A 14,714-nucleotide genomic window follows, 5' to 3' on the forward strand; every position below is an offset into this window, starting at 1 on the left:
GAAAAAAAAAAAACCCACACAAAGATCCACTGAGTCAGATGACAAAGCCTTGGTTCTCGCCTGACTAACTGTATTAGATTTTATCCAATTATACTTTGCGACTTCAATGCGGTGGTTTAATATGTTCGAAATAGGTCTTAACTACATGTCGATGCCAAATTCATTTAACCAGCAAGAAATGGTGTCAACACGTTCCTCAAGAAGAAGGGAAAAAATTAAAAATAAACTCCAGTGAGCTACAGTAGCTGGCTTGCTTGCTAATGCAATATCCTAATACAGTGGGGGGTTAAGTGTGTATCTGGCCTTGGGTGAACTTCCCCTTCAGTACATTTCAACATAATAGGAACAACACGAATAAACAATTGCATGTATATTATGTTAATTAAAACTACATACATATTCTTTGGAGAAAGTAAACCAAATGAACCAAACAACTTTCTTACCTAATTCTAGCCGAAGGCACTGCAAAGACTCAATATATCTATACAGTATATAACAACATATCAGCATATTAGTGTATATACAATAAATGTTACTATGGTATCCTGAAGTTTAAGTATAAGAGTTAAATTACAATTATATTAAGTAATTATTTTTTTAATGACTTGTTTAATTAACCCTGGCATGCAGTCAGTCAACTTCTGGGTCACATCCTGAATAATGGCAGCACATTCTTGCATAATCAATAATTTATTATGCCAACCCGCACCTTGAGGATTGACCATAAATGGGATTAAGGTCTAAGGAGTTTCCTGGCCATGGACCCAACATTTTAATGTTTTGTTCCTCGAGCCATTATCACTTTTGCCTTATGAGAAGTTGCTCTCTGAGGATGTTTTTCTGCTATTCTTTATTGTTCTTAGGCAAAATTGTGGGTAAATCCACTGCCTTGACTGAAAAGCAACACACATAATGTTCTCACAATGCTTTACTGTTGGAATGACGCTGGTAGTGAGATACACACAGACACAAACACATGCACACTGCATTTACCCACCACCAGGGCAATTTTTTATCCTATTGTACATCTGACCAACAGCCAAAGGCCAACCCACCCACTCTGATCCCACAAAAAAAAAAAAATGGCAGCACAAATTGCTGAAAACGTCAATGCTGGCCACAATATAAAAAGGTATCAGAAGGTTGTTGACCTGCTTTCCGAATTCCCCAGATCCCAAATTGACTGAGCATCCTTGGAATGCGTCGGACAAACAAGTCAAAACCACGGAGGCCCCACCCCAAAACCCCCAGCATCCAAGGATCTAACATTCCAAGGGTCCAGAACCGTCCAGACACAACATGGGCAACCGAAAACCTAAAAAAAGTTGTTTATTTATCTTGTATTTATTATTACTTTATGTTGTTACTTTATGTTTCTGTCTTCCTAAACTAGTCAGGTGGCTCATCATTTAGGCTAATTATGTACCAGACAAATAAAAAGCCAAACCAGCTTTATCATGCCTTATACTGTATGCCTTATATATGAATATTAAATGCCAAGAAATACGTAAAAATTAATTCCTTGTTTTTTTAAACTATATTGTGGCAAAAAAAGTCATCAGTAGTACTCTGGTTAATGTAGCATGTCACTAGGTTAGCTAGCAAGGTATTTTCTTATATCTAATTAAAATGCCCAAATAATTGCTGTACAGCACATTGTACAATATAACCTGAGCTAATTATTCTAGTTCATTGACAGAAAAAATGCCTGGGATTTACACAAAACAGTTAGTTAGCACCCAAGCTAATCAATAACTAGCCAGGCTGATGGAACGAGGCTAATTTTATTTAGAAAAATGACTCCACCAGCTCATACTGTAGCTAGCCCTAAAATTCACTAAAGCACATTCCTCAAGATTAAGACGAAGGCTTAAAGTTATTTTACCCTGACAGTAAAAGCACACATTGTTCAGTTGGTGAGTATATTTGATGGAATGTAGCATAGACAAGTCATTTGGGGGAAGGACTTTCCTTTAAATAGCGTTAAGAGATGTCCTAAAAAACATTGACCATGGCTGTGCTTGTACGCTGGGTGTACACTGGGTGTGTACTAGCAGAAAGTGTAAATTATAAATGAACTGTCTCGCTAGACTACTAATGTATTGGCCGTATTATATGCAGCATTATTAATATGTGGAAGGGATAAATACATATTTTAATAATCCTGTATGATTGTAAAATCATTTCTATTTTTCCATGTTCAAATCTTTTATTGGTTATATTATAGTAATTTATTATATTACTTGTGTGTGTGTGTGTGTGTGTGTGTGTGTGTGTGTATATCCATACAGTTAGTTTAAAAAAAAATGTGTATATATATATATATATATATATATATATATATATATATATATATATATATGTATATATAAGAAGAGAATAAAAAATCTAATGAAGTGTGTAAATCAGAAAATCACTTAGATTAAATTGAAAAGGTCTTTCTAACTCGTACAGCTGCACTTTTACCTACAGGGAGGTGAGTCATCCTCGGCCCATCTTTAAGGATGTGAGCAGCTCATTGTTTTGACAGTGACCCAGGACACTAAGGACATGAGGGAGGTCATAGCTGAGTGGATGAAGAAATGTCAAGCAGAACTCTGGGAAAAGTTTTCCAACAAAACACACGCATGCACAAATGTCTCCATTCATCAGCATGAATCAGGCCTGTTGCTCATTCAACAGTCTGCCAAGACATTCTCCTACTAACATTATTGTGTTTCTCAGTCTTATTTGGACTCCAGTAGTCTGACTTACAGATTTCTCGTTTAATGTTTGCACACTCAGATAAATTAGAAAATTCCCAAATATAGTCGCAAAGCTACTGTACTGTACCTGGACTGCCAGGACTATCCTACTGTAGACTACAGGTTTGACCAAATACTGCACACTTAAATAAAACTACTTTAAATTGTTAGTACTGTTATAAATACATTTTTTTACATTTATTTTAATTTATATAAAAAAAAACAAGGCTGAATGTATTAATAATCTCCTTTAAACAGTTGATATTGAGATGTGTCTGCTACTTACGTTCTGTAAACTTCTCCTCTGCAGCAGAGGTACGTTTTGGACTGGGAAGGTCTTCATGAGAGATATTATCATCATGGAGCTTGATGAGTTTTTGTAAATGCACTTGACACAATACTGTTCTTGCACGAACTGTTCCAGAACAGCTGATCGTCATGTCCAAAAATAACAACTGACTGATGTTGGTTTAGTACTTAATTACCTTATGCAATTTGTGTTGTCTGATAGTTTTTTTTTTAAACCAGTTCTAGAAAGAAGAAAATAAATCTAAACTTGTGCCCAGACTTGTAAATGCATAATCTAGACCAAGGCATTGTTGAATTTTCAATTCTGGCTGGCCATATGCTATTAATTAATCTTTAAGCTTTTGCAATACGACTGTACATATTTGACATTTTAGTAAAGCACCCTTTGAATCTCATATCTTGAATCTATTACCATTTCCATAGTAATGTACTGTACATGAGGCATTGGATAATAGACACTTTACATGATCTAACAGCCTTGTTACTGACTAAAGAAACAAAATGCTGAGGGTGATGTGCTGTTAACATGTTCTGTATGTTTGTTTCTATGAGTTGGTGAATTTTTTTGTGATAACAGACTGAGATAAAGCTGTTTACATGTAAACTGCCTGTATGATGTTTAATGACAATAACATTGAATATAACTATAAACATTAATATATTAGTTAAAAATCAAATGCACTGGTGCACTAAAGTAGGTGCACTAAATCACATTGAGCCGCAGGACACAAGTAATTTTGTCCTTAATAATTTTTCTATAACAGCACACCCATGAGATGGCACGGTGCTGTGGTGGTTAGCAACGTCACTTTGCACCTCCAGGGTCTGTTTTCGATTCCCACCTCGGGAGTCTGTGTGCGTGTACTTTACATGCTCTCCTTGTGCTTGGTGGGTTTCCTCCAGGTACTCCGGTTTCCTCCCACAGTCCAAAGATGTGCAATTGGCGCTCCCAAATTGCCTGTAGTGTGTGAGTGTATGTGTATATGTATGTGTATGTGTATGTGTATGTGTTTGCCCTGCAATGGATTGGCATTCTAACCAGCATCTCATGCCTTAAGTCTAATGGGAGAGCCCCCGGGCCCCCTACGACTATGTATATACAGGATAAAGGGGTAAATATTGTTTTGTTACGGACACAATTGTTTGTTTTTGAATACATTTTTTTTACAAAAATCAACACCTTCACACTAAGTCATGGATGATGTTGGAGCAATGCCTTAGACATCACCATCATTATTATACTTATTTATATTTATTTTAATTTTATTTGTAAAAAAAATTAAATAATAATATTAATATATATATATATATATATATATATATATATATATATATATATATATATAATGTTTATTTATTTATTACACTGTGTAAACCGTTATGAGGCATTTTTATTTCTTTTAATCCCTCGGCTGTGGTTTATTGGTAACATGGCGCCATCATGTGTTCAACGAAGGTATTGCAGGATTGTAAAAGTAAAATATTGGACAAAGTTGATCCTCAGTAAATCATGGGACGGTCACGGAAATTACATTAATAATATAAAAAAATATTTTATTTATAATTTTTAAATGAATAATTTGTTTATATTCCTACTTTGTTTGTGAGTGTGGCGAAAATAAGCAACTGATACACCCCCTTCACCCCCTTGTGCTTTAGATAGAGTGGTACAGCCACTGTGGTTTATTGGTAACATGGCGCCATCATGTGTTCAACGAAGGTATTGCAGGATTCTAAAAGTGAAATATAGGACAAAGTTGATCCTCAGTAAATCATTGTATAACATTTATTTATATATAGTAGTGTTACAGCCCTGCCACACACTGCTCACACCACCACCACCACCAACAATATTAAGCTTAACAAACTCAACAAGAGAAGAGAGAAATATCTGCTTCTTCGTGTCTTTATTCCTCGACAAAAGGTCTGTTTAATCTATTTATTCAAGTTAGTGTTTGTGCAGAAAGTCTCTGTGTGATGTGTTAATTCTAACTCTCTAATCAATCTACATCTAACATTACAGTTATTAAAGTGTACTACAGTAGTATAACAGATACAATAACTGCGGTTGTGACTGTATAATCATTCATTTATAAAAGGAAATAAATCATTTATGTGTTATTTAAAATTCACTTTAAACCTTTGAACTCTTACATAACGTTAATTTAAGCCTAGTTATTCATTCATGTTGGAACTGCGAGGCTTCATATATTTGGTGTATATGTGGTGTTAGTGTAGTGTTAGTTTACAGTAGTATTAATGTAATGTTTATGTAGTATTAGTGTAGTGTTAGTGTAGTTTCACTGTAATGTTTATGTAGTGATAGTGTAATGTTAATGTAATCTTAATGTAGTATTAATGGTATGTTCATGTGGTGTTAATGTAGTGTTTATGTAGTATTACTGTATTAAAGTAATGTTTATGTAGTGTTAATGTAATGTTAATGTAGTTTCACTGTAATGTTATATAGTGTTCATGTAGTATTAATGTTATGTTCATGTAGTGGTAATTGTATGTAAATGTTATGTAAATATAGTGTGAATGTAGTGTTAATTAAATATTAATGTAATGTTAACGTAGTTTTAGTGCAATGTTAAGGTAATGTAAATGCAGTGTTATTGTAATGTTAATGCAATGTTAATATGATGCTAATGGAGTGTAAATGCACTAGTAATGTACTATTAATTCAATGTTAATGTAGTGGAAATTAGATGTAGTGTTAATTTAGTTTTAACGCAGTGTTAAGGTAATGCTAACATAGTTTTAATGTAATGTTTTTGTAGTGTTAATGTACCTTCCCTTTGAGTTTTAATATGGTTTTAATGCAATGCTATTGTAACGTTAAGGTAATATTAATGTAGTTTTAATGTACAGTAATGCAGTGCTACTGTAATGTTAATTTAGTGTTAATGTACAGTAAGTGTATTAAATGTAATGTGATGTTAATGCAATGCTAATGTAGTGTTAATGTAGTGTTAATATTTCATGTACTTCCACAGCTGTTTCTGGAACGAACATGGCGACTCTGCGACATGAGAGTGTGAAGGTGAGTTCGTTCTGCCTCAGCCTGAGGGATTCATATCATTCTTCTTTATGTATTCTTGATCTTTATCTAGTTAGTTTATGTTTCTTTGTTCAGTCTCTTTCTTTCCTTTTTTTCTTTCTTGTTTTCACAACTTTTATTCATTATTTTTTATTTTGCACTTTGGAAACCGGGAGTGCTTGTATTTTCTCTTTCTTTCTTTCTTTCTTTCTTTCCTTTTTATTTTTTTTTCAGATACTTATTTTGTTCCTTCCTTCTTTAAGTTTCCTTTCCTTTAGTTTTTTTTTAAAACCCCACAGTTTTAATTGCAGATGGACGACTTTGTGCTTTGTGTCACAGAGGTGGTTTGTGTCTCTATAGAGTTATTACAGCTCTCTGGAGTCATCAGACGCTTTGCAGACGAGTGCTGCATGTTCTGCTTCATCCCGGCCGTTGTCTAAGAGCGTACAGCATGCCCTTGAACAGGTCCATCCTGAGGTCTGCAGAAGGTGTGAAACATCTATATTCTATTTCCTTTCATAAGGTAAAGATTTGCCTTTTACAGGCTTAGGGCTGTGATGTAAGAAAATGCTCATGTGTTGAAGCGGTGTCACAGTTATTACTCTGAAGTTGATTACTAGGGGTGCAACGGTTCACAAAACTTGCTGTCACCATCACTATCTGGGTGTCGGGTTACTTTTTTGTCATCTTGGCTTGGAAAAAAATGTGTTTCGGGCTTTTTTATCTATTTGCATAAATAACTGAGCTGCATATGAGCTCTGGTACTGATGATATTATTTCTTATTTATTCTTTTAATTAAACTTTGCAGTTAATCTGCCGTTCAGCTGCTTTATAACTGATGGGAAGCGATAAGTACATATTACACATCAACTAGAGGCTGATATATCACTATTAATTGATTAGCTATAACAGCACATTCTAAAGCTCTTATTTCTCTTTATGCATTTGTAATGGACCTAGATTTTTTTTTTAATATATAAATAAAGCAATGATTTGAGTTTTAGTTTAAAGTCTCCAAAACAAGTTACAGCCACTTCAGCATCTGTTCTGAAGGCTGATGATGAATCTCTGTTGTAGGTTCTTTGGCTGCGGTCTGGTGGCTCCAGAGAAGCTGAAAGGATGTTCGGTTCTGGATTTGGGCAGCGGATCTGGTCGGGACTGTTACGTGCTCAGCAACCTGGTGGGAGAAGATGGACGTGTTACTGGCATTGACATGACTGAAGATCTGGTACTGTACACATGACACATGAAGCATCTTGAGAATGTTGTTATTATGAGTAATAGAGGTGATTAGTGGGATTTATATAACACAGAGAAGCGATTTATCCATCACACATCACATCAACAATTTATCAAAGTTATGAATCAATGTTTTTTTTTTACTATGATTAATTTCCAGATTTGTAAAGATATTACCTTTAAATGGAATTCATGAAGAAAGGAAGGAAGGAACAAAGGAAAAGAAAGAAAAAATGTACAAACTCTCGCTTCCCAGAGTGCAAAAGACAAAAGAAAGAAAACAAGAAAGAACTAACAAACCAAAAAAAGGAAAAGAAAGAAAGAAAGTACAGACACTCTCACTTCCCAGAGTGCAAGAAAAGAAAGAAAGCATTATAAGCATTCTCAGTTCCCATAGTTAAAAAAAGACAGAAAATCAAAAAAGAAAGAAAGAAAGAAAGAAAGTGTCACATACGGTGGACTTGTGTTTGCGTGGCCTAAATGCAAAGGCAGAGATGACGGATAAAATGTTCTTTTAATGATGGTATATTAAAGCAAAACTGAAACAAAAAACTCTTGCACTTGAGCACAAAGAAAACTTTAATATAACCACAACAACAAACTACTATAATTTAACAATAACAAATGCTAAACAAGAAGCTCAACATAAACAGGCTATTTATAGTAAATCAACTAATGAGTCCCCCCGGTTCAGGTGAGAGCTCCCAACACCTGACCGAGGTGCATCCTGGGACATGTAGTTCCCACCTTAACTAAACTACAATAGAGTCTTTGTGTGCTAGGCGCCCTCTAGGGGTTAACCCTGACAGAAAGAAGAAAATGTAGAAGAAAGAAAATAGCAAGGAAGGAAAGAACGAACGAAAGAAAAAAAGAAAGAAAGAAAGAAAGAAAGAAAGAAAGAAAGTGCAAGCATGCTCACTTCCCAGATTACAAAAAAAGAAAGACAAAATCAAAAAACTGAAGAAAGAAAGAAAAACAGCATAAGCACTCTTACTTTCCGTGCAAGGGAAAGAAAGAAAAACAAACAAAGAAAGAATTGAAACATTATAAGCATCCTCAGTTCCCAGAGTGTAAAAAATAAAAAAAAATAAAAAAGAGAGAACAAACGCTCTCACTTTCGAGAGTAAAAAATAGACAGTAAAATAACATCATGAGAATTTCCAACACAGTGAGCTTTGTACAGTATTCGCCATTTCCCAAAATTCCCAAAATACATTTAAAAAAAAATGAAAATGAGCATTTATAAATAAAGCTTCTGACCCACAGTGGGCATCTTTAATGTCTTGCCATCTTTCAGTAACGTCCTCGTGATAACCCCAGTGTTCTGTTTTGGTGGGTATATGGGTGAATCGATAAATGAACACATTCTCTCTCTGTTTGTTTTTAGATACAAGCGTCAAGGAAATATGTGAGCTTCCACCAGGAGCAGTTTGGCTACGTCAAGCCAAACACTGAGTTTGTTCATGGGTACATGGAGAGGCTCAGTGATGCAGGGATACAGGACAACTCTCAGGATGTAGTCATGTATGGAACCTGATTCATGTTCAGTAACATTAGATATACTGTAGATGTTCTGTTCAGAGCTTCAGGAGTGTTTGGAATGGGACTGGAGAGAAGATACTGTGCTGTTCTGCATTTTAATTTATTCTTCATAAAGCTCAATAAATAAATACCGTTATTATTATTATTATTATAGTACATTGATCAGAACTGTTTTGGTTTATAACCTAACTGATCAGACATTTTTCAGAATTACTTCAATAATTTGAAGTTATTGGACCAAATTGATTTGACCTGTCTAGAATTTTAATTGAACAGAGATACTTCAGATACTCTGAATTGATCAGACCTTTTTTTTTTTCTCTTTTGTAACATAATTCAGCGGAACTCTGTCGAGAATTATAACTAATGTGATCAGACGTGTTACCTGATTACAGGCTTGTTTTATTTTTTATTGAACTGAATACATCTGTATGTAAATGTATAACTTAAGTTATACATGAGACCTGTTATTTATTTATTTTTTTAAGCAAGTAATGCTTTTATCATACTTATGATCATTCATAAATGTTTTCTTTATTTATATCAGAATTAATTAGATGTTTATAACTGTATTGGTCAGACCTGTGTCTGGAATTATAATGGAACTGATCAGACCTGTGTTCCAATTTATAACTGAATAAATCGAATCTATTTATTATTTTTCATCGATAAGAAAATTGATTTGATTTCTTTATTTCTTTTTATTTAGAATTGACCTGATTTGTTTTATTTATAATTGAATTGATCTGAATTGTTTCCTTATTTAAATGTAAACACATCTCCTCTGTGCAGATCAAACTGTGTGATTTGTCTCTGTCCAGACAAGAGGGCTGTTCTAAGTGAAGCTTATAAAGTACTCAAGGTACAGTAAAGCATTTCCTCTTCAAATCTCCTCTTTTTTGTTTACTCCCAAGTTTGTTTTATAACTGATATTTACAGTATTTGATTTGTGTTTAATCTGTAGGTTGGGGGTGAACTTTATTTCAGTGACATGTACGCGAGCGCGGTAGTCCCTGAGTCTTTTAAAGAGGATCCTGTGCTTTGGGGTAGGATTTAATGTTTTCCTTTCAATTAAATCAATGATTTGCTTTTCCTGATGTCACATTGTCTTCATACCGTAACCGTACCTTAAGCCTGTTTGGAAAGTGTTTAAAAGTGTGTCTAATTGTAAGATCTATCTACAGTACTACGTTAAGGTGGCTTTTAATGCCTTGTTGCCTTTATAGAATAAATTAACTTTTTTAAATAATGAAAAAGTGTGAGGTCACGTCCCTGATCTTTGCATTTTTAAGTTTGTTTCTAAAAAGATGAATAATCAGATCAATGTATGTTTGTTCTTCATGCGGGAAGTTTAATAAACCAAGCAGTTTAAAATAACAAGCAGTGATGTCAAGCACTGCTGAGAAAGGTGAGGGTGTGTAAAATACTCGAACTAAGAGTGCAGTGTTACTGTATGTGCTAAAATCAAAGCGTTTAAACTTTTAACTCTTTCTACAAACTCTTTTCCTGTCAATGTCGAGTACTAACTCTAGTTTAAACTATTCTTAAATATTTAATGCTCTGTGTGACCAATATATATTACATTTTTTGTCAAATTTATTGTCACTTGTGCCCTAATAATGTAATGAAATGCAATGTGCAAAAGTTAGTACGCCCTCTTTAAAATTTATGTGTTTTTGTGTAAAAGCACAATAAAAATCAGCAGGTGTGAAGACCTTTATAAAGCATTTGCAAAGGGTTATAAAAAAGATTATTCACAAAAAATAAAGTTTATGCACAAGTGGAAAGCAATTTGTATATACACTACCGTTCCAAAGTTTAGAGTTATCAGCCTGGAAAATGGCCAATTAACAGCACCTCAGATTAGAGGCGTTATGAAGTCTTTAACTGTTCAGAGGAGATTAATGCATTTTTTAGACGCCTTCAGCATTCCTTTACAATGTAGAAAGAAATCAAAATCAGGAACCATCATGGAGTTAGAAAGTGACCCCAAACTTTTGAACGGTAGTGTATAACACATTGAGATGTTTATAAATATTCTGGATTTATGCAAGTATATTAAGCCTACCTCACACATTTTTCATCTCATCAATACACATAATATACAGTTTATTATTTTTATTTTATCACTCAGAACTTTTCATAAAATCTCCCGTATAATTTTTCCAGAAGATCACACAGGTTACTGGAAATATTCCACCTTTGCATTCTTTTCATCACATTACTTTTTCTTGTTCTTAAAGCAGCTTCTTAAAAACGTTGACGTGAGTGTACACTGAATACATTTCTGTGGCAGGTGAAGGAATGGGTGGCGCCCTCTACTGGCATGATTTCATCTCCATCATGAAGGAACTTGGCTTTAGCACGCCTCGTCTGGTCGCCGCTAGTCGTATTGATGCGCACAGTCCAGAGCTCCGAGTGAAAGCAGGTCGATCTGTTTGATTGGTCTTGTAGTTTTTGCGAATTACATAGAATGACTAGACATTTCAAGCATTTTAATGCTATACTACAGATATTAAAACTATACACTCTTCCTTATGCTTGTTTTGAAATTTTTGTTTTGGTTTAAAAAAATGCTAATGCTTCCAGCATTGATTTTTTGTACAAGATGTCATATCTTCATTTAAACATTAATAATAAAACATTTTTACTTTTCTTGCTTTCAAACCTGAGCACACCTTTTTTTTTTTTTAATCCTAGGTGATATTAAATATGCCTCAGGGACCTACCGTGCCTTTAAATTGCCCCAACATGCTATTCAAACCAAATCACTGGTCACGTATAAGGGGACAGTTCCTGACTGTGCAGAGTATTTTGAGCTTGATGCCTCAACCTCCTTTAAGGTAATTTATGCTCATATAGGTGTACATTAACTGGATTAATTTTTCATGTTTAATGATAGTACCAAGGTTCTTGGCCTTAGTGCATATATTTATGTATTCATATTTCATTGCTATGTATTTCAAAGACTATGTTGTAAATATAAAAGCTACATTTATGAACAATTTCACAAGAACTGCATATATAAGGAATCATAATAGGACCTAGAATTCATCCCTGTGGCATATCATTGTGAAAATTCCTCATTTAAGAATGCAAAATGAAAGTACACTGCAAAAAAAAAAGTATATTATGTATATGTTTCTGTGCATCTATGAAAACAGGAATATTATATGGAGGGAAGTAAGCGTATTGGTGGATGGTGTTATGGTTAAATGTTCACAAAGTATTTGTAAGAGAAACAAATTTGACCATTTTCTATTTGACGGTTTTGTATCTGGGTTCAATTTGTGGAAGATCCAGGAAATTAGTTAGTTCCTGTTTTTTCTTATTTTATAGCACATATAAACTTTTCACTCATCATCTTTTTTCTTTTTTCCCCCCACGTCCTAAAGACATTTTTAAAGTCTGCTGTTTGAAAATTTTAAGTTAAACCTTTTGGAGTGGCTAACATTTTTTTTTTTTTTTTTTTTTTTACATATATACAGTACAAATCCATAATATCATATAACGGTCAATTAATATAATAAAATATTAAAGCATACTGTCAGAGCTACCATGATAGAGAATTAACCAGCACATTTAGACTAATCATAATTGAGAATAATAAAGGATTTAATGTTATATATAGATTGTAGAGCTGTATAATGAATTAATCAGACAGACACTGCTCCTGCCCTCATGTTCAGCTTCACTGATGTGCTGCTGTTTGTGTTTTCCTGCAGGTAAACGAGTCTGTAGAGGTAGATGCAGAGTTGGCAGCTATTCTCCAGTACACACGTTACTCACCAGACTTCATCGTCCAGATGACAGACAAGCCCGATCCTAGCCTCAGCTCTGCTCAGCAGGTAAAACAAACAGCTTATCTGTCATCTGCATATTTTATTACCTTGGGTGGACAAGGTCAACATATCCCTAAAACGTTGCCCTTATTTTAAACGCTTTTAGTTTAGTTATTAGGAAGGAGACCATTTTGTAGAGAATTTTAAGAAATGAAGTAGAGCCTGGTTTTACATATTTTCTCAGGTGAAATTTGTTCAAACATTCGACTGAGTAGTTAATATCATAAAAGCAACTCGTAAAACAGTCAACTGTAAATAAGGTTTTCTAGGTTAATGTTACATATAACTGCTATAAAAAGCAGTAAGTTTTGTCAATTTAAATATTTAGATTTTTGTAAAAAAAAATACTTTTTAACAATTAATCAATGTTTTGATTAAATTTTTTTTAATTAGTTTTTAAATAAATGTTTTTTTAAATAAAAAAATAGCAAAAAATAGCAAAAAATAGCAAATTCTAAGTCTCTAAACTCAAAATCTTATAACTGAACAAACTAACTTAACAAATAAAAAAAACTGAACAATAAAATGTTTTGTCATGATCCAAAGCTGTTTCTTAAATTTAGCGTTTTAGTACATTACATAACCTAATGTTTATACTTTATTTTACTTTAATAAATCAATAGAATTCAATATTATAACAAAAAAATACTGTAGTAAATTGTGTGCACTAGGTTACACATTTTGACTGCTAATCTTTTCCTATTAATAAAATAATCAGATAAAATAGATTGAAATGACACACCTATAAATAATAACAAGAATACAAAATTACCTAAAATTTTTGATATACAGGTAGTCTTCGACTTATAAATGAGTTCTGTTATGGGAGCATATTCATACGTCGAATTTGTTCTTAAGTCTGACAAAGTCCTGTACACCTTTGACACGAATATACAATGTAAAGCATACCAATCCATTTGACTAAATCTGTCCCCTTTCCCACACTGCCATCATGTGGACAAAAATCCTAACTGCGTCTAAGGAAAAAATCTCACACATGTCAAATGTAACAGTGTGGTCCGTGTGCCTTTAAATCGCGAGGGGAATCCTGGACATCACTTTGTCTCAGAGCTGTTTTCCACTGTATTGGACTGTGAGCTCTATTTTGTTGAGGATTTTCCCAAATTAGGATTATCAACCATCAGACCAGCTTTACAGGACAGCCATTGTCTATCATCGTGCTCCCAGACTGATTCATTAAAACCGGTGAGGCTGACTCGGCCTCATTCTCATTCCCACTTGGTCCTTAGTAAAACATACTTACTGACTGCTATCGTGCAAATCAGCTTTAATACTGGAGAGCAGTATTATACAACATAACTTTCCATACTTTTCAGTACTGCCACCTGAGCCCGTTCATTCTGGCGGACAGGCTGGGATTGTGTGTGAAACAGTGCTCTAAGACGGGCATCGTGGCTGGAAGCTGTGGGTAGTGAGGGAAAATGCATCATGTTTCTCCCCAGTGGGATCAAAACCTCTACATCGAACACAAACACAAAGGATTCAACCACGGAGACCCTTTGCATGTTCTCTTTTTAGTGATGTTTGATTGCAGGTGGTTTTTGTATGTTTAGGGAAATGGGATAAGTTATACTGTATGGAGGAAGGGCATATGGGCTAAGTCATGTGGGAAAGGGTGAAAAATGCAGTAATAGGTGTGGAATAAGCCACATGGAGGAAATGGGGATATGGGGTAGGTTCTGTGGGGAAAATCAGTGTATGGGGTAAATCACATGAGTAGACCACAAGAAGGAAAGGGGGTATGGGAAAAAATCACATGGAGGAAAGAGGGTATGGTGTAAATCACAAGAAGGAAAGGGCATGAGGTAAATCACACGGGGTAAGGTCATAAGTGGCATATTGAGTGAGTCACATAAAGAAAAATGGGATCAGGTAAATCACATGGGGAAAATCACTGTATGGGGTAAATCACATGGGGGAAGGGTATGGTATAGGTAACATTGAAAATGGGGTATGGGGTAACTTGCATGAGG

General features: G+C 34.4%; 1 protein-coding gene across 1 annotated transcript; it reads left to right on the forward strand.

Annotated features, from left to right (window-relative positions):
- The first annotated feature begins 6,046 nt into the window (after positions 1-6,046).
- Positions 6,047-14,714, forward strand: zgc:153372 (uncharacterized protein LOC767695 homolog). Its single transcript, XM_053507040.1, has 10 exons — positions 6,047-6,099; positions 6,457-6,584; positions 7,175-7,325; positions 8,724-8,860; positions 9,671-9,740; positions 9,843-9,924; positions 11,175-11,306; positions 11,579-11,721; positions 12,604-12,726; positions 14,058-14,714. The coding sequence occupies exons 1-10, from the start codon at positions 6,070-6,072 to the stop codon at positions 14,151-14,153; spliced, it is 1,092 nt and encodes a 363-aa protein (XP_053363015.1). The 5' UTR covers positions 6,047-6,069; the 3' UTR covers positions 14,154-14,714.

Source organism: Clarias gariepinus, chromosome 11, assembly GCF_024256425.1.
Source record: "Clarias gariepinus isolate MV-2021 ecotype Netherlands chromosome 11, CGAR_prim_01v2, whole genome shotgun sequence".
NCBI lineage: Eukaryota > Metazoa > Chordata > Actinopteri > Siluriformes > Clariidae > Clarias > Clarias gariepinus.

Bases quoted from the DNA above. Each gene is read 5' to 3' on its own strand.
- zgc:153372 (XM_053507040.1), top strand. From the start codon at position 6,070: ATGGCGACTCTGCGACATGAGAGTGTGAAG. The intron at 6,585-7,174 runs GTGTGAAACATC...TCTCTGTTGTAG, and splicing joins CATCCTGAGGTCTGCAGAAG to GTTCTTTGGCTGCGGTCTGG. The intron at 9,925-11,174 runs GTAGGATTTAAT...TTTCTGTGGCAG, and splicing joins AGAGGATCCTGTGCTTTGGG to GTGAAGGAATGGGTGGCGCC.